Consider the following 27,013-nt stretch of genomic DNA (forward strand, 5'->3'; position numbering starts at 1 on the left):
AAAAGAAAGGAAATAAAGCTGGGTGTGGAAAAGTATCCACTGCTTATCCACCACGAGCTGTTGTGAAGAAATGTGTTGTTAGCAACATGATGTGAACAGTAGAGCAGCGTATTTATCCCTTAAATCAGCTAAATCGTGAGATACAAACCTAGGTGACATGTGGCATTCACTTGGTGTGGCCTCCTGATGCAACTGAGACACAGTACCCACAAGACATTGGAAGCCACGGTTCATATCACACAGCAGACTATCTTACAGTTGATTTTTCCTTTGTAAAGTGAAATGAACACACACTAAAATAACGACCAACAATAGTCTGTTATATTGAGGACTAAAGCAGCAGCATGGCCATGTGTGATTACCAAGCATGGTGTGCTGAGCACAATTGCCTGTGCTGTTGTTTCACAGGACTGGATGCTGCACAGATCACCACACAGCTGTGCAATGCAGTGGAAGTATTCAGCCCCTGTGATCTTCTGGGACCACCACCTATGCAGTCCACAGTTGGCTGTGGTGCTGTTAAACAGCACATGGTTGCATCTTGCATTCTTACTCAAATCTAAAATACACTATGTAATGTCAACCTCCTTACTTCTAGGAACTTCATCTGTGTCTCTCTTCCTGCTCATTACTTTGGCCACACTGAGCGTCTTTCAGTTCCTTTAGTGAACTAAATGACGTTTTGTCTCAGGGCATTTGCACATGCTGAAACTTGCTTCCCTTTCTTCCTCTGGAAGCTCCTTATCTCCTAAGAATTAGTTCAAATGTCATTTACTTTGCAAGTATAGCCTAGGTCAGGTTCTTTGGCTGGGCATTTCAAACTTGTGTTCCATCTTTCACAGTACTATTAGACCACAGTGAACATTTGTTTAGGAAGTTGCTTTCTCTGCAATTCAGTTTAAGATACTGTTTTCTGTATCTCAAATGCCAGTAGGCTCTTCCTAGCAGAGGCAGAAGCTGCCCTGTTCCCAACTAGAACCTCACTTATAGCATACCATTAGGAACAGGAGCCACGCCACGTGTGGTTAACGAACTAATGAAAACATGGACAGAGTTTACTATCTAAGTAATCATTCGGTTTACTCAGAGCTGTTAGCAATGCTCCGCTGTCTTGGAAGGAAACTCCCACCGTTTCTGCCACCAGCAGCTGGCATTCATTCCTGTGACATTTACAATGCAATTTGCAATCATTTGCTAATCCGAAAAATCTCACAAACATTTTTTCTTTTGATATTTAAGGAAAATACTTTCTAACTTTGCACTGTTTACTACATGAGGGAAAAGACAGTATTCTGGAAACTCTATCAAATCTTTCTCCACCAAGCAAGTGCTGTGAAGTGACTCAATGGCTGCCATTATTAACATCTCTCAGTACTGATTGGAGCTGAGATTCACAGATGGTTCAAACAACATTTACTTCTTGAACACAGTCCTGAAGGCTGGATAACCCATGTGGCCCAACAGTAGGCAGCTCCTGAGAAGTGAGGTCCACAGCCCTGTTTCATGGACAGCACCTTCCCCCTGTGTGTTCTCAGGGTAAGAGGGACAAGGCCTGGTGTCCCTTTCATATAGACTCTGAGCCACTGACAAGGACTCAACATGAATGGCCCAATCATCTCGCAGAGATCCAGCTGGGTTTTGAAGAATGCTGACAGCCTCCAGCCAAAAGTCGCACTGTTATCACCATCAGCAGCTGACAGCATACCAGGGGTCCCTTGTGTATGCTGCATCTTTGTGTAGAGTATTACCAAGTGTGAACTCTTTGGAGATGAGGAAATGGAGCCTTCAAGAGCAGAGTGACTTGCCACTAAGTGCAGGGCTGAGGTCTGAGCCAGTCTGCCAGGCCTGGTGGTTTAACGCCTCAAATTAGAGAGGTCTTAGAAAGACAGCAGAAGGGCGAGAGAGATGCTCGATGGTTAAGAACATGTAATGTTGAAAAGGACCTGAGTTTGGTTCCTAGCACCTATATTGGGTGACTAACTCCACAAACACACACACACACACACACACACACACACACACACACACACACACAATAGATCTTAAAAGAAATAGAAAGACAGCAGAGATACAGGTCTGAGGGAGGGACAGAGCTCTGAAGCAGTCTGAGTTAAGTTTTTACCCCAGACCCACCACACATCCACTGTGTTGGTCAGATCAGCTTAACAGAGGGAAAAGGAAAAGTCTACTTGCTCATAGATTCAGAAGCTTTAGTACATGGTCACTTGATACTGATGCTTTGGGCCTGAGACAACACAAGAGACTATGCAGGGAACTTGTGGTGGAAGAGGCCTGCTCCCCTCAAAGCAGCTGGGAAGCAAGGAGCAAAAGGGTCAATAGGCCCTTCAAGACTATGCCTATAATGGTCTAACTCCCCTTTTCCAGATTGTATCTTTTAAGGGTTCTACTGTCGACTCCATGGCTAGGATCATGTCTTTAATACCTGTGATTTTGAATGGGTGGAGCAGTAAGATACACACTATACCACCAACTGAGATCTCAGATAAAGTAAGGGTCCTTGTAACCTTTTCCAGCTCCTTCTCTATGTGAACACTGACAGCAGCAATAGCATACCAGAGAACAAAACTGAAAGTGGGAAAGCTATATACTATTCAATAAAGGCTTATCAAGCAGCAGTGGTCATTCAGGCATGCTACAAACTTTCACCTGGCCAAAACCACACTGGTCCATTTCTACTTTATCTTCAGAGGATAGGAGGATATGAGTGGCCTGTGACAATGAAGTCAGGCTCACAAAGGCATGTGACAGGGCACTAGGTCACTAAGAGTGAATCAGCCTCACCTTCCTGAAGGTGGAGAGGCCCCTCATATGGTCAAGGGGTTGCACTGCAGTAGTGGCTGCCACCTGCCTCTTCCTACCCCTCCCTTGTCTGACATGAGGCTTTCACAATCTTGGGTGAAGCTAATGTGCAACAAGAACCTTTCTGAAGTAGGTTTTGCTGTCCCTCCATTGAGGCAGGGACACCTGTAGGCAGATGATACACACGTACAGGACATCTAAATGACCTCTGTCATTCAGGGGACTTGCAATGCATAGGCCTGTGGGAGTAGTGGGAAAGGGGCAACACACCAAGGGCTGGGAATCCATATCTTTCCTTGTCTCCTTCTCCCTGAAGGGAAAGCTCTGTCATCCCACACCATCATATTCCCATTGTCACTCTAGGACTTAAAGTCTGAAGACTGTTATTTTCTGTCCCCAAACTATCAGCAGCACTCTCCTATCTGCAAGTGCTTTACACATGGAAAAAGAAGTCCAACACTGTTCCTTATGCTATTCCACCAATCCCTTGTGTTTGTTCTGAGTGTACATCAGTTCCGCCCTGTTCTCCTGGCTTGCCACATAGTTATCTTTTTGTATATTATGAATATGCTTTACTCTCACTGGCTTTATTAAGAGCTGCCAGCCTACAGCTAGGCAAGATTTTCAGGGAGAAAGAACACTGGGAGGAAGATGCGCAGAATTATGAGAGTCTCAGAAAGCACAGGGAGATGCAAGGGAAACAGATGAATATGCTGCACTGAGATAAGGTACCGAGCCATGTGGTAGAATATAAATAAAAACATAGGTTAATTTAAATTGTGAGTCACCATGTGGTTGCGGGGAATTGAACCCAGGACCTCTGGAAGAAGAGCCAGTCTTCATAACTGCTGAACCATCTCTCCAGTGGTTAATTTAAATTGTAAGAGCTAGTTTGTAACAAGTCTAAGTTATTGGCTGAGCATTTATAGTTAATAAGTCTTTGTATACTATTTGGAGAACTGGCTAACCAGTGGTCACAATGAAAAACTCCATCAACGAATGGCACCCAACATGGGGCAATGCATATCCATATAAAATGAGAAAGTTTAAAAATATCCCAAACACACAAAACAGTCAAATGTGGCTGTTTAGAAACCACTTTCTCTCAGGTAGGTTCAGTGCTAGAGGCAAACAGAGGTACAGCTCTTTTAAGAGGCCCTGCTACTGAACACTTAAATAGGGTTCACGAGTAGCAGGCAGCATGCTGCTTGGTGGCAGCATGGACCCAAAAACTTCCCAGAGTTGGTATGGTAAACATGGTTCCCTGGTACCTCTGCCATAAGGCTAGATTCTCAGAGAACTGATGAGGGAGGAGCCAGCTGCTACCATGCCATGAAATAAGTTGCACAGAGGTTTAAGTTTTGCTCATACAGACAAAAAAAGATTACAGGTACATAGTAAAGACAGATCCAGACAAAAGAAACTTCTAAACATATAGCATGTTTAAAAATATACTTGGGCTTGGGAGAAAACGGAGAAAGAATATATATAGTCATAGAATAAAAAATAGTTTTAAAATAATAGTCTTTAAAAAAGTAAAATAAAAAAATAATAAGCTATATAAAGATGGGAAATACACATAGAGTCTGGCTCCTGTATGTTATTGTGTTGTCTTTGAATTTTTTGACTTCTGATGAATGAGCAAGAGCTGCTAAGAGACATTGGATTATGAAAGCTGCTAGATTTAAACCAACCTATATTCTAAAAATATCTTGACTTCTAAGGGAAAGCCAAAAGGTATGTTGCATTGGGGAAGAGGTTATGCCTTTATTTCCACAGGAAATGAAAGGCTGTGGATTCATTCTAGACTGATATGAATCAGGTTTGATAAAGAAAAATCCTCTGAAAATCCTGGCTAAAGAAATAAACCTAGATATTACGTATGTTTTCAAGGTTAGACAGATATATTTAGATAGATATAGCTTTCAAACACTTCAAAGACTTACAGAATATGACATTTAAGATGTGACAGTGAGACATGTCTGCTCCTGACAGCACCAAACTACTTTAAAAAAGATGATAGGCACTGAAGAACCTCCATATTGGAATTTATTTTCTTTGTGGCAAAAGCCAGATATTTGGGCAAGAAACTGCCTTTGCCACAATAGCTGACAGTATACTGTCTAAACTGAACCAGTTGCAAAACATAGCAACTGCCAAACTTTGCCAAGACAAGGTAGGACAGTCTTTCAAAATTCCCTGATTCTCAAAATGTCTGTCAGAGATGTGGGAGGTACTTCTGTATGCTGTGAATATACGTTTCTCTTATGGGTTTAACAAAATGCTGACTACCCAGGATCCAGGCAGTATAGAAGTATAGGTGGGGGTATCAGACTAGGAGAATGCTGGAAAGAGGAGGACAGGGAGAAAAGCCACAAAAGAGAAAGATGCCATGTAGCTATTGGGAAGACAGGGCACTGGGAATTCTCTGGTAAAATAAGGCCATGTAGAAATACTTAGATTAATAGTTATGGGTTAATAATTAGGAGAGAGCTAGCCAGTAAGATGCCTGAGCCATTGGCCAAACAGTTTATAATTAATATAAGCCTCAGTGTGTTTATTTGGGTCCAAACAGCCTTGGGACTAGGTGGAACAGAAACTCTGTCCACAAGATATACTAGGTCTGTGGGCCAAAGTTGGATGCCCCAATATTGCAGAACTTTGGGAGACTGTTCAGGCAGTCAGATGTCCCTGTCACTAAGTAACATTACATCCTTTGGGGGTCTTTGATGGAGTGGAAGACTAAATGATTAGAATTAAAGTTTTCCTTAGTTATGATAAGAGGCAAATTAGGTATAAAACTTTAGACTCACAAAGATAAGATAAATAAGAGACTATTTTCTCTAAATTTGCCAAATATCAATTGACTGGACATTATAACTGTAACTCTTACATAACGTGTTTTTGTTATACATAGTTTTACTATGTTAAAGTTGAAGTCTTACTTTTTAAATTAGACAAAAAGGGGAAATGCTATGGAACAATCTTTTTGTACACTATGAATATGTACTCTCATTGGCTAATAAAGAGCTGAAGGCCTATAGCGAGGCAGGGCTTTTGTGGGAGAGAGGATGTTGGGAGGAGTCTCAGAAGTCATGAGGAGATGCACAAGAAGTAGGAAATGAGCATGCTGCACCGAGACAAGGTACCGAGTCACATGATGGAATATAAAGAAAAATATGGGTTAATTTAATTTGTAAGAGCTAGTTAGTAGCAAACCCAAGTTATTGACCAAGTATTTATAATTAATAAGTCTCTGTGTGGTTATTTTGAGAGCCAGCTGGTGGGACAGAGTTGACCGGTAGTCCGGATGAAAATCTTTGCCAACAGTTATTCATAGCATTTTCACAAGTACTTTGTCACATCATAGCTATTCAAACCCCCTATGACATCTTCTCATGCTACCAGATCAACCATTTTGTACCATGATGGGCTTTTCTGGTGACTCACCCAATTTGCTGGGAGAGAGACTGCCAAGGGAGCAGAAGGGGTTGTAGGAGTTCATTGGAGAATTCTAGTCTCCTGGAACAGAGACTATCTTCACACTTAAGTGAGACTTTCCTTCCCCAGGGATCTGCACCCAAATGATTCATGAACAAGCCTACATCTCCCTGCTTCTGACATCCTGGTTCAGGTTGTTCATGGATAGCACAGGAACATGGCAGATGTGGCAGAGCACTGGCCTATGAACCTTTGACCTCTCTGAGTCCTGTTCATTTGGAAGCACAGCATGGAGTGTCCGGAGCATGAATGGCCTAGGCTAGAAGAGGACTGTGTGTTCAGCAGGAACAGGAGGCTCCCACAGGGGACATGCTTAGAGTTCAATCCCCACCCCTCACAAAGTAGAGGGCCAGGGCCAGAGCCAGGGATGATCCACCCCCCCCAGGTCCCTTGGAGCCTGTTCACTGCCCCCTTACCTAGCTAGAAAACAAAGCAGCTGCTGCCCCAGAGAAAACAGTGGCTGTGGCACACTTCACCATGCCAAGGAACTGGGAAGAACTGTGTGCTACACTGGGAAATTACTGATGGCCAATGGCTACCTTCAGCCCAGCCAAGGGGCTGAGGAACAGATGGCTGTCTTGTTATTAGAGAAATTGGCCATCAGGCAGGTGGCAGCAGGTTTCAAGCCACACAAGGGGATTTTCACAAATGCAGACAAGTTTACAAAGAACAATAAGCAGATTCTTACTTTATTGTGCTCTCTGCTTTTGAAGCCGCCTCATGGAATTGCTGGGAAGACAGTTTATATATCTCGGCATTCTAGAAAGAAAAAACATAGAACTGGTTATCAAAGGTTGCCGTCTCGTTCTGGAAGCGTGTGGGACAAAATCGCACTAGAATTGGACAGATGCTAATATCTTAACTGTTGTGAGCACAGCTTAGGTCCTAGCTCCCACAGCATGCTGACCACGGTGATGGAAACCCAGAAAAGTGACTTGCTGAAGGCAAACCACAGGCCAAATTTGCTGACCACCTTGTTTGTAAATAAAGTTTCACTGGCCCATAGCCAGACATACCCATGTCTTCTGCTGCTTATATGCTACAGGATCAGTGGAATGGCTGTGGTGGAGCTTGCATGGTCTGCAAAGTCTTAAGCATTTATTACTAGTAAAGAAAAATATTTTGACCTTGATCTACTCCAATTTCTACTGAACAAGTGGACCACCCTGCCTACAGAGGTCAAATGACAAGATAAAATAGCAAGTGCCAGGCTATCCGTTGTCTTGATTCCTAGGCTATGGCATGCTCTGCTACTTCCCATGACGCACTGTGGGAAGTTCTGGAGGTATGCACCTTGTCCTTCCTGAAGCTATCCATTACACATACACTTATAGAGTCAGGTTGCTAGGGAAAGCCTAGGAGCAAGAACAAGCCAGTTGGTTTTAATCCTGGTGCCACACTGTGATGATGGGTAAGTTGCTTAACTTGTTAGTCACTTCTGGCCATACAGGTCTAGACTAGTGCTTTCTTTTTTCTCTAAGCTCCAGCATCTTCACTTTCTCTCAGAGACTCATACTGACACCCCTTGCAGCCTCAGGACATAACACTTCAGGTGGGAGTACTCACACCCATGCATGGTTGGATAGACATATCCAAACCTGGAGGCTAAGACAGGGTAGGTCAAGTGGTCCCTGTAGGGTAAGTGGTCAGATGTTTCAAGTGGGGTATGAGGCCAGCAGCACATGCTTATATGCAATGTGCCACGGTCAGGCCCTTTGCATAGCTGACTACATTCACTCTCCCCCATTTCACAGATGAGCAAACAGTTTCAGGTTCATCAGTCAGTCCTTGCAACAAGCTGCTGTGACAGTGAAGGAACTGTGGAGTCTCAGGTTGTGCTTCCTTGCACATCTGTCAGGCTCAGCCTGGGTCCACCTACTTACCTGCCGAAGGAAAGCAGCAAGCAGGTCCCTTGGTGAACAGGGAAAAGAGAGGAGTGAAGCAGGGTTGCCAGGAGAGCATAACCTGTGGTGTGGAGTCTGGCAAGGTCTAGAGGGAAGGGAATTAAGGCAGAGGACTTCCTCTAGGGGACCACAGGTCTGAACTGGATCCAAGCTCTACTTTAACCAGCTCTCTGAGAGTTCCACTGTCTACATTCTCAGGGAAGGCTGACTTGGGGGTCAGCGTGGAAAGGAGACTCTTGCAGGGGAGTTTAGGAACACAAAGTGTCTGGCAGGGAAGACCAGCATCTGTGGTGCAGGTTACCTATCCTATCCCTTCTAGTGTCCACACCAGAGAAGTCCTTCTCCAAGGCATGTCAACAGCTTCAGCCCACACAGGCATGAAATAAACATAGGTCTTCCTCACGGCCTGGCAGTGGTTTCTGCTTCTCCCCTGGAGTTCTTGCACTCACATCAAGAGAGTCGTCTCTGCTTCAGAATAGAATGACATCCCCTGATGTGGCTGTCCTGGTTGAGGATAAGGGCACAAGCAATCTGATCAGTATGTGCCTGTTCCTCCAGCAGATGCTCTTTTGTGACCTCCTTGGGATCACTGGGACTCTGCTGGAGCCTCCTGCGGATGTGGCCTGATGCATGGGCCCACAGTACGACAGCATTTTGGTGTGTTCTGGCCACAATCTGTGGGTAAACCACTTACTTCCTCCAAGCTTTGTTTTCTTAACTGCAAAGTGACAGAAAACTAGTCACACAGACCTCCCTCAACATATACAGCACTGTGCAGTTTCAGAAGCCACAAAGAAACTCCATGGAAACCGGCCTTTCTTCCCCATAAGAAATATGCTTGGATCAATCATCTCTGAGTTTCTTTTCTCCTTTATGTTTTCACAGCATCAGGTCACAGGGTTCCAGGTCCAGTCACCTGCTGAGTCCCTCTCAAGGGGACAACCCAAGGACTGAGATGGACCCATCTATTGTGGGTAGACAGAAGAGGAGCTACTGCTCTGTATGGTAGGCAGGACAAATCTGTCCCATAGGACATGGAGACAATTATGTGGTTTGGTAGGATTTGTCATAGAAAGTATCCACAGGCCAAGAAGTGGTTACGGCCACCCCACTGTAGCTTCCTCTATTTTCTTCATTATGACTCAGTGAAAATCCCCAGTTGATCCCATCCTGTCTGTGTAGACGCATGGCAATGGGCTTTGTCACAAACCCTGGCCCAGAAGCACAGGAAGGTCTCCATGCCACAATGGGGGTGCATCATGTCACTATTTTTGTTCATGTGTCCCTGGTTGTCCAGTCTTCTTCTTTGAGGACAAGAACCCAGCAGACTATTTGTCATTATTGTGGGCTTCTTAAGGACTGGCCAGCTTACTCATCCTGATAACCACTAAGTACTGGGAGTAAGGTCCAAGGCAAGTGGAGTCAGTGCCCTGGTCATGTGGAGTGCTCACACAACACAATGTCACAACTACAAATGGGCATGAGACCAGTAGTTTGATGCTTTGTGGGTTCCTACCAAAGCAGCCTGTAAACTTAATAAGACTGTCTTCTCGGAAGTGGATACCTGAACTGAAGCAAACCAAGGTATCTTTCTTGCTCCCTCTCACTGCCTCTGGTGGTTCTGACAACGGAGTCCATGGCCTAGTTCATGGGACACTAGCACCCTAACTTTAAGGCACAATTTTTGTCACACCAATGTTTTTCAAAAGTGAAAGCATGACAGGGGCCATAGTGAGTGGTGAGCTTTCTGAGGCTTGTTCCCCAGACCCACCCCATCTTCCTCTTTACACCCCCATGGGTGAGGTCATGGCACACTTGTGAGTACCTTGTTAGCAAATGATTTGTGGGCAAGTACTTTAATTAGAGAGCATTTTGTGAGGCATACTTGGGGCGAGCACACTGAGAGGGAGCACTCTGTGAGGGAATACACTGACTGAGCACACTCTGTAAAGGAGTACTTTGTGAGGGAGCACAGTGTGGGTGAGGGTTCTGTGATTAAGCACTCTGCACCTCAAGACAAGCAGCTCCCACCATCTTCTCTAGGCCAATAAATTCTCCTACTGTTGTAAACAGTGCTGAGGAGAACAAGTCCTTACCTGCAGCTCTGTGTGTGAATGAGCATATCTACAGGAAACATTCTAGAAGTCAGGTTCTTGAGTTAAAGAATATATTCATTTCTAACAAACCAAAGGGTGAGTAGATATGAGCCAAACAAGGACGAGGTCTCATAAGGAGAGACAACAATATGGATGGGGTTTTCCAAAGAGCAGCATGGGTATGTGTGGGGAGCAGGGACTGTCAAATAGTGAAAGCAAGGGCAGGGAGGGGCCAAGAGGCACACTGGGTGACGTGGCCTCAACTTCAGAATCAGAGCCTGGGTTCAAATGAGGGGTGAATAAAAGCATGGGTTTTGTTCCTTGTGTTTTTGAAACAAGGTTTTGCTCTATAGCCCAGGCTAGCCTGGAATTCAATATTTAGACAAGGCTAGACTTAAAGCCATAGTGATTTTCCTATCTCAGCCTCCTGAGTGCTAGAATTACAGGCCTGAGTCATTATACCTGGCCAAGCCCTGTCTTTTTAGGTGAGGGAATAGCAGAGGAGCCCCATTTTTAAAAGGACAGAGGCAGCTGTGGATGATGGAGTCCTGTCCTCCCAGAGAGGTCATCAGCACTGGAGGATCCTGGACCACTGAGGCCAAAGGACTAGTAGCTACAGCTAGCACATAGGCTCCTGGGCCTCTGGATGCTCTCTGATGGGCCTGCACTGACCCTATATCTTCAGTCCCCATCATCATGAACTGTTAGTTTGGGAGACTTTTCTTCCTCAGGTTCCCACTTCTGGATTGCATTTTCTCTGCTCTAGACAGCTGCCCCTCCTCCTGCGCCTGCAGCTGCTTCTTGAGCACATCTGAAGGCAGAAGACCTGATCTCCATTAATTAAATCTGCCATTAAAAATTAAATAATGTGAGTAAGAAGGTGTGAGTATTATCTCTATGGGTTTCAAAAGTCGCAGTGTTTCTTCAATTACTTCCCAAGCAGTTTTCATATTTCATACCGTCTGATTTCTCTAAGGGCCTGGATTTGCAAGATCAAAAGAGAGTGTGAGGGTGAGAGAAGCAAGGTGGGAAGGCGGGGATGGCAGTAAAACATGTCATGGGCAGGGAAGAGCGACTTGCTGTCCCCAGGCAGAGCCAGGAGAAGAAACAGAATGGGAAGATGCAGGGGCACAGAGATCTGTGGCAAGTCTACCAAGTGCGGTTCAGGGTGAGGCCCATGTGTTCATGACTATGATGATGGGAATAAGGACAACAGCTTATTCTGCATGCCTGGAAAAGAGCAATTCCCTGGCCAGAGCCTCAACACTGGCAACCAGGCCAAAGGCATTCATGGATGGCCTACTAGGGAACGTAAGGCTGGGTGTCATGGAGACCCAGCTTGATAGATACCACAGTGCTAGAGAGGTCTGAGGTTCCCCTTAGCTGACTAAGCACTATGGAGATACAGTGCAGGGTCATGAATGAATCACAGAGTGAGGTTACAGGTGCTCAGGTCAGGGCCCCTCCTGCTAGTGTGTGTCATGGGCAGGGTTTCCATGCCATCTCCTCTGCTTGTGCTCTGCACAGTGAGATTGATGATGGAGCAGCTGGCACAGACTTGGTGCGAATGAGGGGAAGATGCATTATAAAATACACATGACCGGCATACAGTTTTAAGACCTTAACAAGTATCTCTTGACTTTACACACATGAACCAACAAGGCCAGCAGTGTCTAGAATAGTTCTGAGTGCTGAGGAGTGAAAGAAGGCTCTTCAGGGGGCATGACCTCCTCCACCACCGGCCTTTAGTCTCTTTTGCTTATGTTCTATCCCCAGAGCCTATGACAGGGCCTGACGCAGGAATTGCTGAGTAAATGCAAAGCAAGGCCAGAACCACATGAGTGATGCACAGGCTAGTTAGGAGGCAGCCACTGGCTGAAGCTCTGGCAAGAGAGTCTCCTAAGTTCCAGCGCTGCACTGGGCCTGCATGAGGCATCTCGCAGGCTACTGCAGACCAAGCTGAGGTAGCACATGGTATGACCAGGGCACAGGACACTAATGTCATGGCTTGTGGGGTGGGGGTGAGGGGCAAAATGAAGCTCAGGAACTTGGAGTCCTTTCAAAGTGCTGGGAGTATTTTAGCATATGCTGTGGAAAGTTGCAAGAGGCAACAGTCACATGTATGCTGGGTCTAGCATCCAATGGGAGTAAGGGGCATGCCCTATCAGAAGGTTCAGTGGCCCTGCCTGGTTAGGCACTATAGTAGGGACTGCCCAGGAGGCTGATACCTGGAAAGCTCATAAAAGTTAATTCTGAGGTAAGAACTTGGCAGATAAAGAAACAGAGGCAGCCCTGGAAGGCAAAGGGACTGCTAGGGTGAAAAGACATCAAGCCAAAGAGCAAGGCGGAATAGTCACAGGTGTCTTCAATAGTTCCATACTTCCCTGCTGTGCCCAACCGTGACTCAGGAAGAAAAGTGTTAAATAATGGGAATGCTGATACAACATAGGTCTGAAGTAGAGGTGGAATGGGATGAGGAGTGTTCCTAGCAACACCAGCATAGGCTGGAAGGGACCCAGAGCTGGAAGGGACCCAGAGCTGGAATCCCAGAACTCTGAGAGACTGACACAGGACAGTCCAGGCCAAGGTGCTGACAGAATAGCCAGCACCGGCTGCCCAGGAATCTGGAATCTACCAGCATTATTGTCAGAAGTTTTTAGAGATAGAAGGAATGGTAAGTGAAGTAAAGATAATTAATGTATTCATGTTTTGGAGTCTCTAACCTGAAAAGAGTAAACTAGACTTTTAAAAAATGGTTTAAATCTTTAGCATAAGCTATCAAGAGTGCCAGTGCCAGACACAGAACCACTGCACTACCCAGGAACACTGAAATTCAATTCTGTTAAGTGGCTGCACAGCTGATCCAAGCCAGCAATACCCACCCTGCACCACCCTGTGGAAAACTCCCTTCCTGGCTTGCCTTATTCTACCTTAAAGCCCCAAGGCACAGGCCATCCCAAGACCAACCGTGCCCCCATGTCAAAGCCAGCAAGGTTCCACCTTTCACTTTCCACAATCACTATTTCTTGTCTTCAGAGCCCATCTGTGGCAACCTAGCCATCCCCAGGCTGGACCCATCCTACCTTCAACACAGTTCACAACTCTTGAGCCTCCGGGCTGGTTTCCTTGTCTGTTCTTCCTATGAGCCACTCACCTTCACATGCCCCCCAGCTCTGGATTCCCACTGCCAGAAGATAAGTTTGTCTGACTCAGTATGTGTACCACACTTCTGCCATAACTTTATTTCAGTGCTGACTGCACCTATCTCTCTCACCTTTAGAGGGATACCCGCCACATATTTGGCCACAGAATGGCAGGTACCATCATCCCTAAGCCTGCTTACTCATGAGTCTAGTGAGCAGTACTTCCCAGCGATCCTTAGGAATGCACTGAGGACACCCCTATACATGGATCCAAACATGCCTAGCATATTGCAACACACCATAGTTTCACCACTTGTTTCTTTTGTACATTTAGCAAGCATTTATTGAGCGCTTGCTATTTGCCAAGGCTTGCTCTACAAGCAGTGAACACGGCAGGCAATGAGGGGATGAAGTCCTTGCTCCACTGAGCTAACAGTCTGGATATGGAAGAAGTAAACAAATAATTTCACTCAGTGGCAATGCCACTTAAAAGCTCACACAGAGATTAAAGGCTGTGGGCTGTGTTTTTCAATAGCTACCAGGGAAGGCCTCTTCCTCTGCCTGGTCACCTCAGGCAGACAGCTAACAGACAAGAAGTCAGGGTTTGGGCAGATGCTGAGGGGGTAACTGTACTTGGTGAGTTCTTGCTAGCACAGTGAGCACAGACAGACGTCCAGGGAGGAAGAGAATGGATACTGAAGGTCATCTAGGGTTGACTACACATGCAGAGACTATTCTAGGGGACAGCAGGAAGCTACTGGAGGGTGTGCCATGGGAAATGGCACCAGAGATCCCTTTTGGAAGGACCACTGACAGCATGCAGCAGTCTAAACAGAGGGCAGTGGAGGCAGCCTAGCTATCTGCAGTGACCTTGGTGAGTTGGCCAGGCCACTTAGTGGAGGACAAACCATCTCTGCTGGCAGTGATGAAGAATGAGACACAAACCTTAGCTTTAGTCTGTGGAGGTGACAAGCTCAGGACAAGGCTGGCATTTTTGTTAGGGTCTGTTTGCTAAATCTTGGCTGAACACAGAAAGCCTTTGTGTTCTTATCAGAATGTGCCCTACTGACTACACCCAGTTCCCTTTCTCTGTCCCTCCAACAGTTTCCTTCTGAACAGCTTCCCTCTCCTACATCCCCACCCCTGGTGTTTTCATTACAGTCCTGCACTAGAGAATGCCACCCTTCACCCAGCTCCTGGAGATTAACTGCCAATTATCACTGCTTCCTGCCCCTGGGGTCCCCATATCAAGCCACAACTGAATGCAGATGATGACTTTGCCTCCTGATCATCCTAACTCCTTTTCTTGCTCCCCACTGTGCTCTCCTCAGTGGACTACCACAGACTGCACTGTATGCATATGCCTTCAGTGTCCCCTGTGGCTGCATCCTCTGCCTCTAGCACACCATCCAGGCAGTAGTAAGAGTGATCTTTACAGATCCCCAAGACCCCTCTGGAGATAGGGCCTTCTGTTAATGACCTTGGCCCTACCCTCAGTCTCTGTGCTTCACTTGCAACCTTATTTTTGAACCCTCCAGGATGTTCTGGACATTACTTCCTCTGCTAATTCTTTCCTGTCCACCTGGGAAGCTCCTATTACTGCCTTGAGGCCCAGCAGCATCCCTTCCACAGAATGAATACTATTCTTTCTCTCCAGTCAGACTTCCCATGGCTGTCTCCATGCTCTGTTTTAAGATAGGCTTTCCAGTAGCATTTCTCACAGTGTATTGCAATCATCTGCTAATTATCTATCTCCTCTGGGAACTGCTTGGGCTCCAGGGTAGATTTGTATCTTTATTGCCAATGCTTGGGCAAGCCCTGGGACTAACCAATGGGTATTTTTATTTATTTGTTATTTATTTATTTACTTATTGAGACAAGGTCTCTCTTTGTAGCCATGGCTGTCCTTGAACTCACCATGTAGACCAGACTTGCCTCTAACTCACAGAGATCTGTCTGCCTTGGCCTCTGAGGTACTGGGATTAAAGCATGTCCCTCCATGCCCAACCTGATCAATGTATAATTGAAGAATGGCCAAAAGGCATTTTCAGTTCATGCTGAACTGCTCTGTGCTCATCACCTTTGGCCTGTATCATTAGATCTAGGTCCCTCAACCAGCAGGACCATTCTCCTGAAACAATTCTATGATACCCTCCCTTTCCTCTCCCAGGACCTTACCTTTAAGGGTCCCCTTATTCCTAGGACATCAATCTATGCTCTTATTTCTTAACATACCTGCTACCTAAACCCCCTACCCCTTTTCCAGGTATAGACTGCTAATTAGAGCCCTGGTGATGTGATTCAGGTGAGACCCTTTCAAAACTATTTGCACTTGTGAAGAAGTAGAGAGAGGGAGAGGGAACACACACACACACACACACACACACACACACACACACACACACACACACACACACACACACACACACCCAAATCTCTCTGCCACTCTGGCTCTGCAATCTCGACTGTATCTCCCAGCCTTTCAGCCATTTCTGGGTTGTGTATGCTTTGCTGGGTGTGGAGCTGGAGTGGAAGAGGAATTTACTATTATATCCTTGAGCATGCATGCTTTTATATATGCATACATAGCATGTATATACATCATACATAGTAACCAAAAATTGCAAGGCTACATTAATTGGCAATAACTGAACATATTCTTTAATGACTTCCACTGACTACTAAACATGAGCCACCAGTCATCCAGGTGTGAGAGGCTTCATCCAGAAACTCCTTATATGAGGGGAGATTTGTCTGAATACTAGTGACCCTTTGGCATTTTGGTCTGGAAATGATAGAGGGTGTACCCTGCAGCTCCTTGGGTAGGGCAGATACCACAGAACTTATCAGAACTGAAAGGAAGCTGACCACTGTGAGTCTGGTTCCTTCCACCAGAGCAGAGCAGCCTGCAACAGATAGGTAAGAGGGTGCTCCCTGACTCTGACCCAGCAAGAGATAGCTGAAGAATTCTCAGAAGGCTTTGTCTTTAAAGTACATGAGAATGGCTCCGAAAAGGTGAATTCAAGGATGTGAGTTTGCTGCTAAAAAAAAAAAAAAAAAAAAAACTTCCCAGAAGTTCCTGATAAACAGTCAAGAATAAAAAGGTCAAAGTCCTGTTTGAAGGGAGGTGAGAACTAATCTCTGAGAGTGCTGCAGTACTGAGAAGTCAGATCCACTTGCCCAGACCTGAGTTTATGGACTGGGATTGGATTCCCTGAACTTTTTGAGGTCAGGGGACAGGTATTAGGGAGGATGGCTAGCACAGAGCTTCTACCCTGTGAGAATGGAGCAGTGTTTAACCTGGACGTGCAAAAGCCAAAGCAGATGGGAGGGAATTTAAGGGTATACTTGGAATAAGCAGGATTGACTAGGTAATTGACCACTATAATCACTCCAATGGCAGGGTGTAGGGAGAAAGCCATGCAGCAGGGAGTGGTGGCACTCCAGACACCAGGCAGCCAGCCCTACTCCGGGACTGCTAGTTACTTACTTATTGATTTATTTTACATTTGCAAACATAATTGAATAGTGCTATCCAAAGAGTATGAAAACAAAATGCGTACTCTGACACAAAGTAAAAGTCAAACCAAGAGTGAGTCTTAATTCTAGTTTTGCTACTGATGGATGATGTGACCCTCAATGAAATTATACAGGGTCTCAATGTTGTGGGCTACAGTGACTCTTGCAGAAAGAAAGAGCACAAATCTTCAAGGACAAATCCATAGCTGTAAAGTTGGAGGCCGGAATGCCATGGTTAAGGAACAGCTGTAGGCCCTGGGGATCCAGCCTGCCTGTGCAAGCTGAGGCGCACATGAGGGCAGTACAGCCAGGCCTACAGGCTGAAGACATTTTAGCTTTTTGTGCTGATCCTAAAGGTTCCATTTGCAGAGGAATAACAGAAGGCTGGCGGAGACTGCACACTCAGCAATTCCCAGCCCTTTGTGACAGGTCCCTTCTGGGAGACTCCAGAGAAAAGGTCTCATCTCTCTTAGAAGACTTCTGTGAGAAGAATGTGCCCCAGGCAGGCAGCTCTGAGCATGCCCTGCCCCTTTCCTCGCCGAAGCAGCTTTTGCACTTAGTTTCTAGCTGGATGGTCTTAGACAGTGGTGGCCTTGCAGCATGGAAGGTTGCTGCTGAGCCACTAGGATCTACACGGCCCAAGAGTTTCATCAAAGGCACAATCCCCAGGGTCTCACATATACCCACTCTTCACAAGATTGCAGATTCATGCATATCAGAGGCCTGAGATACAAGGCTCTGTCTTTAGAACACTGTGTTGCTTTTTAAAAAAAAAATCTGAGACTACTTGGTTGGGTCTTGTTCTTCAGCTTACCCTGGTTCTTACATGCTACTGTGTTTTCATATCTACAATTTCATGTGCCTGAAGTTCTCACAGGGCTCTAAAGGAAATCCTGGCTGTACTCTGGAATCACTTGAGTCATTTTCATAAGCTACACCTGAGCCCACCCCCAGAGGCTGGTTACTGGTACAGGCTGGGCCCTGTGGGCACAGAAATTTTTAAAATGCTCTACTCAGGGATGTTAATGTGAAGTTAAGGTTGAGAATCACAACCTGAGTTTATATTCTAGATCTTTCACTTAACTATTGTTGTGCCTTTAGGCAAGATGCATAATTGTACTCCATCTTAGTTTCCTCAACTACCCAATGAGAGTGGTAAGAACAACCTAACAAGTTTCTTCCCTTTTTCAAAGTAACACAAGAATCAGGAGACTTTACAGGTGGAAAACATGGTACAATGCACTTGTCACTAAGTCAATATGACAGTTGTTACTGATCCATCGCTACACGAGGTCACATAGACTATCTGGAACATATAGTAACTGACACCATTGAGCCTCTACTAAGTATGCAACCCTTGCTCCCCATGAAAGCTGCTTTCCAGTGATCCCCAAATTCTGCCTGCACTCTTCAGAAAGCCTAAGTCCAGAGAAGAATATTAATCTGAGCTGGAGCCTGGAACCTGCTGCCTCCTTTTACATGCAGGACATGTTAGGATGTGCCATGTCCCTGAAGGCTCATGGGCTGAGTATGTGGTCTCCAGCTATGTTAGGAGGCTAGGCGGTTCTAGAACCTTCAGGACATAGGACCCAGCAAGAGGAAGTAGGCTACTGGGAGTGTGTTCTTCTCCCTTCCCGTCTCTCTTCTTCCTGTTTGCCAAGGAGAGAAAAGCAGCCTCCACCACAAGCTGCAGCCACTAAAATGTTCTGCTCAAGCACATGGGGCCAAGCACCCATGGACTGAAACCTCCAATCAGTTAAAGAAAATGATCACACCCACCAGGCATTTTGGTCATACCCACACACCATCCAATATAATTCTTTTAAAGACAATGAGCTTTCAGGGTGGGTGCACCTGACTCAATCCATTCTCCATGCCCTTTCTTCCTCTCTGACTACTCTTGATTTCCTTTAAGGAATCCACATGGCTCTACAGAGTCAAAGGCTGGTGTGAAGTGTCCAAAGTCAGGTTCAGTGCATCAATATGCATCAGTATGGTGAATAGCTGGTGATGGTTCAGCCCAGATAAACTAAACTTAAGATGCCTGATGGAATTCCAACACAGAGCACAACTTATGAAGTTAATTGTGTGTCCCTCGCCTTGTTCTGATTTTATGTTAAGTTAGCATATAACCTTACTAGAAAATAAAGGTCACTACAGATGCAATTAGCTAAATGAGGTCATACTGGAGAAGGGTGATCCAATCTATCATGACTAGCATCATTATGAGAAGTGGAGATATGGATATGAGAGACACATGCACAGGGAAATTGTCATGTGAAAACTAGAGCTGCACCTCCTCCACAAGCCAAGAGACTACCAGAGTGGAGAAAGAGACTTAGAGCAGACCCTTCCCTAGCACTTAAAGAGGAATCATGACCTGCCACATCTTGACTGGCAGCTTCCAACTCAGGAGTCACACATGATGCAATTAGCTTTGTTTGAGTTTGGGGTCCTTTGTTCCAGGAGTCCTAGCAAATATAGACCGTGCTGCCATGGCAGATATCATTTACCACTTAGCTGGTAATGCAGCAGTACCTCCTGAGTCCCTGGAACTCGATCAAGGACTACAGTGACCAAGACAGAAAGAGGGTCTCTTTAGGGGCCTGAGGGCCGGAGGAGTGCAGACAGGGTAAGCTGGCAGAGAAGGGAGAAGCTTACTGCCACACTGCAGATGAGAAGGGACCATTTCCAAAGTGCTAAGACTTCTGTGATACGCAAAGCAGGCACTCTACCGCTGTGCTACATACATCCCCACAAGACTTATGTGATAAAGAAAGGAGAGGAGGAAAAAAAGCCAAACAATCCAGGCTTAGAGAGCCTACTCCCTTCACTTGTTATCTCTGTTGCCATGTGGAGCCAAGCAGCCCAGGCTTGGCAGGCCTGTTCCATCTCTTGCTACCCACATGACTATGTGGAATTGGGAAGGCCAGGTTCAATGGCCTTATTCCCTCACTTGCTACTTGGGTATCTGTGAGCAAGAAATATGGCTGTTTATCATGGGGTGAGGGCACGCTGCCCAATACAGTGCCTGGCATATTCAAGTGTGCTATGTATTTATAACCATGCCTGTTAACTAGAAAAGGAAATCTCAAAAGGGACAAGCAAGGAACAGACAAACTTTCCTAGTTTTGCCTTTCAGATTTGCTGAGAAGGAAGTGGGAAGCCCGGTACTGAGTCTACCTACTCTGTGTCTGAAGAGGAGGCCCATCAGGAAGTGAACTGGGATGGAGATGTGAGTTTAGGCCTGAAGCTACCAGGCCTATCACAGCCACATCCACAAAACCTCATGCTCACAACCATTCAGGAGGCTCACCATGTGTCCCCACCCTGTGGTTCTCACTGGAACATTCCATAATCCCTAGGTCCCTTCCTACAGACAAAGACTGGAGTTGCCACCTTCCTTTAGGGTCCCAACAGCATTTGGCGCATAGGATAGTATACAAAGAAAGTTCCATGATCATGTTCCAACTGAGTCTATAATGCCGGGCAGCTGGAGGAGAGAAATATGGAGGGCACCTCAAGCAGAGGCCCTTTGGGGATACACTGGGAAAAAGTCAGAATGGCCCAAGGTTCTCATCACCTAAGACATAAGACCTCATTAAGATATCCCTGCCCGAGGCCAGGGCACCACCTCTATATAGATGAGAAGAGATTCAGACAGATGGAGAAACCTGCACAAGGTCACAGACCCTGTGAGCTGTAGAGGCAAGGTGGACATTTAGGTCTGTGTGACTCCCCGCACCATGCATGATGCCACTCTCCATCACACACTAGTAAGGCCTTCAGTGAATAGGCAGAGACGAACAGGGACAGGATGAATCAGATGAGAGGCAAGAGTGCTCTGTTCCTAATTTCTGTTAGAGGAACACCCTGTCTCCAGCACGTTAACCACAGTATCACCACTGTGCCAGTCCAAGAGAAGAAAAATACTTGAGAGTTGCTATCTACAGATAATACGATACTTGCGATGAGAACCTTATACATATCATGGCATACAGACATGCAGGAGGGCTAATGGCACTGAATCACAGCCAGCTTCTATGATAGAGATGCCAGCCTACTGGGAAGCTGATCCATCCATGGGACCTATGTCAAGTGGCCCTGTCAGCAAGTCTCCTCTACCAACCAGGGCCTTCTCACACTGAGGCTCTGCTCCTCAGCCCTTCCTCCAGTTGCCAGTGATACCATGATCTAGCTTGGCCTTGGAGGAAGCCTATTTAGGCAAGGTTCTGAGAGGAAGCCATTATGACCACTTGTGCAGTATGGGGCAGGTAGGTGTTCCTTGTATCCACAGTGTACTGTGGGGAGTATGGTAAGACAGGGAGGCCTGGGACAGGGTGTCCATAGAGTGGGTAGGATATGCTGGGGGCGGGGAAGTTCACTTCTCTGGGAACACACTGGGTTGGAAGAATTACCAGTGCACTTACCCTTATAGAACAATCTTCCCAATTTGCTCACCAACCCAGACAGTGGCTTAGGCAAAGATGTCTTTTAAGGTGACACTGAACACTGGACATAATTCTCGGCCTGGCCAGTATTCTATGAGCCTATTTAAGAAAATGAGATGAGCCAACCAGATTTCCAGAGGGATAAACAGAAAAGCAGGCCAGTAGACAATGAAGGTAACACAAGAGATTGCCATGGTGGTCAGGGTCAAGGTAAACCAAAGCCATTTGAGAGAAATGATGAAGAGGCCAGAGAAAACAGATGAGTACACAGACACCAGGCAGGGGCCAGTTGACATAGCCCAGTGCAGAGGAGAACAGGGCCCGCCTCTTCACTCCTAAGATAGACTTCCACTTCTGGGGCGAAGGGCTTCAATATAACTAACGTGCTTTCAGTCAAGTCCCCATGAGCAGAGTGGAGCTAGCACACGCCCTCCAGGGTCCAGGGGAGAAAAGGCTGACATGCCTGAGGCAAAGAAGGACAAAATTGCTTTGAAATTGCCTCTTTTATCTTGAAATGTAACTTGAATTTTCTGTGCTATTCCATAATATCAGTGTTTGCTTTAATATAAAAATAGCATTTCTCCTCTCAAAGCTTTGTGTCAATTGGATGTACCAGGAAGACTTGCCCTTTCAGGTCTGTGGTTTCACATCCCATATCCCAGGGTGGGAACACATACTGGTGGACAAGTACCTGGGGGAACAAGCTGGGCTAAGGACTTGCACTACAGATTGGGTTGGGTACCAGAGGGCTCTGCTGCATAAAAAATGGCCTGGATATGACCAGGGCCATTTAGGACCAAAACACCCAGCTCAGGCCTAGAAATCATGCAGCCCTGATCACCTAGAGTCCTCTGAAACGCTATGGCTTAGACTCACTACCTCCGACCTATGCCATGTTGGGTGAATGCCAGAGGGGACAGTAGTGTGTGGGGATAAAGCCAGGAAACAGTAAAGGACTTTGTTAGGAGGGAGAAGCCACTTCTTCCTGCCACTATGCACTATAGAAACTATGGAAGGGCACAGCAAAGTCCTAGTAGGTTTCAGGAAAATGCGTAGATAACAGTGAGTTCTGCTGACCAGGACAGGAATGGGAGGGAGACCCATGCTTATGCAGCCCACAGGAAACTTTGACAGAATCCCATGAGTACCCTTTCAACATGTGCCCTCTCTGCTGCAAGTGGGCAGTTGGATACGGTAATTCCTACTTGTTATTCCCAGTGCTGGCCCTGGTGAAGTTCTTCCTTTTAGAGGACTCTCAGAGGAATCTATGCCTCTACCTATTACTCTGTGCCCTGCGGCAAGTCACCTCAGTCCTCCAGGTTGTAGCAAAATGAGGCAATTAGATCACATTGACTTGGAGGTTCTTTCCAGTTGGAAGAATTTATTATTTTAGCTAGGTTACAGTTAACAAGAATGAGAATGGCTTCTCCATCCCAACAGAAGGAACTGTAAGACGTATTATTAAAGTGAAAAAAAGCAAGTTGCAGAACAATATAGTGTGATTCCATGTGGGTAAAATATATGCTTGAATATGCATTAAAAATTTGAAAGATATGCAAAAAAAAAGCACTAAGAAAGGTGACTCTCTGGTGAGTGGGATGGGGGCTGGTATAAAGGCAGTGCTCAGTTCTACAATGGCATTGAGTGCTGGACCACATGTAGACATGACGTCTAAACGAAATAAATAAATGCACCAAGCATATCTATCAGCATATGCATTCTGGCAGGGCTCCCATTCTCTGCTTGCCGTCTCTCATGCTGGACGCACAAGCCACCACCCTTGCTTGTGTAGCCCTGCTATATACATCTTGTAGCCCTTTGTTGTACAAAGGCTTGGGTTGCCCAGGAGAGCAGACAAACTAAGCTTCAGAGGCATTGCTCCTGTGGACTGCAAGCCCTCAGAAAGCCCCATGGGCTCCCTACTTAAAGCTGAGGAGACGCAGAGGAGATAAAACTAGGGAGTACGGATAAAACTAGGGAGTTAGGGTTAGGGCTAACATACTGAGCATCTCTCTCAGTATGTGTTTCAGGGAAGGGAAACATGTATCCTCAAACCAAGGTACTCAGCAGAGCAGGACCATGGGGTGTGCCTTAGACATCTTAGGGACAAGTGCCTGAGGATTCGCTGTGACATGGTCAGAGGAAGAATTGCAAAAGTGACACAGGAAATATAAGGGAGTGCCAGTCAAGCTCAGCCTCCCAAATTTCCTCAGCTCTTCCTAGCTGGTCCTGGGAGGCTTTGTTTACAGCTCTCCTCTGTATTGGCTACCTTTGTTATTGTAACTGTAATACCTGAAAGAAACTACTTAAGGGAAGGTTTAGTTCAGCTCATGGTTTCCATCAACAAGGAGGAAGGCAGAGTGGGTAGCAGATACCCAGGAATCAGGGAGCAGGGGTCTGATGTAATCCTTTGAAAGGTCTGCCTCCTGGGGAAGTACTTAGTTTAGTCAGGACACAGCCTCCCAAAAATAGTGCCTCTAGCTGGGAAAAGCACTGACCACATGAGCCCATGGAGACATTTCAAATTCAGCTGTAACATTCAGCAATGGAGCAAGGACTCTAACAGCACTGCAAAGTCCCAGGCAGGATCTGCAGTTGTCTTCTGTTTGTTCCCTAAACCCTCTGTATTTGAGTACTGGGACCCCTATACATACTACCCCAGGAATAGCCTGCTTCTCCCATATGTCTAAGGTACCTATTTGGGTGGGTTCTCTTCCAGGCCCAGGAACAGAGGCATGCTGGACACTGGTGTGGCTATGGCATCTTCACCTACTGCAGGGATCTGGCCCCTCACTCTTCTGTGGGGGGGGGGAATCTGTCCCCTCAAGCCATGATTTCATCTACTTCCCTCAGTGGACTTTGGTGCCTGCCCCCAGAGATCTCTGCCAACTCTAGGGGTTCCTGTCACAAACCCACTCTTCCCTCTGTAGCCCTGTTCATTGTATGACATTACTTAATTTTTTGGTAATAATAATAATAATAATAATAATAATGAACTGGACTCACTTCATGGCAATTCCTGAGCAAGACTTGAGAGCTGTTAGGCATGCTTTAACATCTGTGTCACCCTAATTCAAGGTAGGCCAGAGCACGAGAAGCTGCATCACCAGCCCAAAGGATGGGTGAGACGAGGTGGGGAATATGAATGAGTTACTCAGGGCCAACAGACACCTTAGTAGCCGAGCAGGGGACGATACCCCATCACAGGAATCAAATCATTGCACACTGCTCTGCCAGAGCTCAGAGATCACTCAATTAAACACAAATCAGCTGAAGTGACTTTCAAGCAATAAGAGCTATTTGAGAAGGGAAAGTCAGTCCTAATCAGCACTGCTTTCACCCCAGACACAGGAAGACTGAAGTGTGGGTCAAGAAACAGACATGTGGTCTTACAGCATCGAACTTGAGTTTGGCATGGATCTAAGAGGAGCCAGTACGTTGGGTTCTGAGGCAGGTGGTAACAGGACCAGGTTTCTAAACTCATCTCCCATAGAAATAAACCAGGGGGTCAGAGGCTGGGGCATCAGGGCTAATGCACAGATGCACTACGGTGGGTTATACTGTCAACTTGGCACGAGCCATAATAACCTTAGAGATAAATCTCTGGGAGGCATGCTCTAGAATAAGCCCAATTTTCCTGTTCCCCATTCACCCAGAAGTCTAAGACTAGAGTATCAAGCCATCCATGAGTTAGCTCTTCACTATAAATGAACCCTAGAAGTCTTTGATATGCTATGTTAACCTCAAAGATATTTCAAGTTCAACTACTTCTTGGTCCAACACACTCAGTCCTGGCTCCAGCCATGCTGTTTTCACCAGTCACGTTGTTTTCACACCAGAATGACTCAGCAGCTGCCTCCTAACTGGTCTCCAGCTTCTGGGCTCACTCTTCTGGTTCTTCCCAGAAGATGCATCCATCTTTTCATGGCCATCTTATCTAGTGTGTCCAGACCTTCAGAAGAACAGCCATCACCCTGTGAAGCTACTCCACAAGCCTAGCTGATGTTCCTTCCCTGCCCTTTCTGACACTATCCCTGTTGGCCTCGGGGCGGGGGGGCGTGTTAATCTCAGAAGCACCTTCTGTAATGTCTAGTTACCACTCTCAAAGGTCTGTGTATCCTAGGGCAGGGCCACTGTCCTGCTTATTGCTAACCTAGACTACACAGGGCATATAGCTGCCGGAAAACTCAACTTCCATCCCTCTGCAGCTAAATCACAGTCTCAGCACAGTTCTACCAAAAAGATCTCATACAGAACCGGAGCTCTGGTCAGATCCTTTGTCACAATCCTTGCTCCCTGTTAACTACTGCCAAATCAGCCAGTGGTCTGTGGACTGCCTTAAGGTGGGTAGGGGACAGGAACAAAAGTGAGGATCATGGCTCAGCAACACAGCGGGAGAACGACAGCAGTAAAATGAGAAAGGCCTCTAACTGTTGGCATGATGGTAGTGTCTCATCTCACAACCCTGACTCAGCAGGTGCGGGCAGCATGACCCAGAGGCCTTACAGGTTAGGGGGCAAAACTGCCATGCAAGCAGACACTCTCACATAGAAGCCAGATATACCTGACACTCCAGGGTCTGCTGCTTTGTGTGAGCATGGAATAGGACTCAACCTTAGCTCTTATTCTCATTCCCTAACTCTGCTGCCCTGAGGGCCTCAAGGAGCTTTGGGGACATCCAGGGGTCCTCTCAGTCAGTCTCATTTGTCTTTATCTTAGGTGGGATGTTTCAGCTGCTGAGAACTCCTTGAGGGATGTGGTATGCCTGCATCATTGAGAATCACAGGAGCACAGCAGTTAGTGAAGGAGCACAGCCAAATCACCTTCTATGTGGGCATGTGCTCACCTGGTGTGGATGAGCACAAGCCCCTACTTTACTTAGCATATCAGAGCAAACCTAGTGCGGCTAAGCTACATTTTATCTAAAAGAGTAAAACATTTTCAGTCTTCTTGGGAACTATTTCCTCCCAGAGCTGTTGAATCCTTGCTCCCCTTGTTTCCTCCATTCCCAAGAAAACTGGCCCCACTTGCCAAGCAGATGGTGTATGAACCAGGAAGCCCCCAAAGCTAGCATGCCTCTGGAACCAGTGCATTGTCCCTTACTGGCCTCTCTGTACAGGCTAGTCATGTCATGAGGAAAACAGTGGCAGCTGTAGCAAGCATGGGCACCTGTACAAACAGCTTGCCAATCAAGTGGCCTTGTGAAACAGGTGTGGCCCCTTTGCCAGCTTCTGTATCCACATGAGTGGCAAGCTATGAACAGAGAAGCAGGGCTTAGCTGGCTGCACCCCTCCTTCCACGAACACTTTCTGTGGACCTAGTTGGAAAATGCAGACCAGGTAGCAGGACGACCGCTGGGTTGCTGTGGCAACAGGCTTCTTCACATAAATGATGTTCTTGACACTCACAGAATCCTCAGCCTCAGAGAATCACATCAAGGAGGTGGAAAAAGACAGAAGGAAAGTAGGTGCATGGTGGTGATACATGAAAGTATTTAGCCAAAAGGCCCACTGAGTTACAGGGATGATGCTGGAATGCAGTGTTTCAAACACATGAAGGAACTGATGTGATAGGCTGCT

The 27,013-nt window shown here is 46.3% G+C and overlaps 1 protein-coding gene across 1 annotated transcript in view; it reads right to left on the minus strand.

The window, feature by feature from the left end:
- Positions 1-27,013, minus strand: part of Chchd6 (coiled-coil-helix-coiled-coil-helix domain containing 6) — a 218,924-nt gene that overhangs the window by 34,687 nt on the left and 157,224 nt on the right. Inside the window, exon 6 of the mRNA XM_040737696.1 lies at positions 7,010-7,080. Within this exon, the coding sequence (XP_040593630.1) occupies positions 7,010-7,080 (71 nt within the window). The remainder of the gene's footprint in view (positions 1-7,009; positions 7,081-27,013) is intronic.

Source organism: Mesocricetus auratus, unplaced genomic scaffold (genome assembly GCF_017639785.1).
Source record: "Mesocricetus auratus isolate SY011 unplaced genomic scaffold, BCM_Maur_2.0 Super-Scaffold_100676, whole genome shotgun sequence".
Taxonomy (NCBI): Eukaryota; Metazoa; Chordata; class Mammalia; order Rodentia; family Cricetidae; genus Mesocricetus; species Mesocricetus auratus.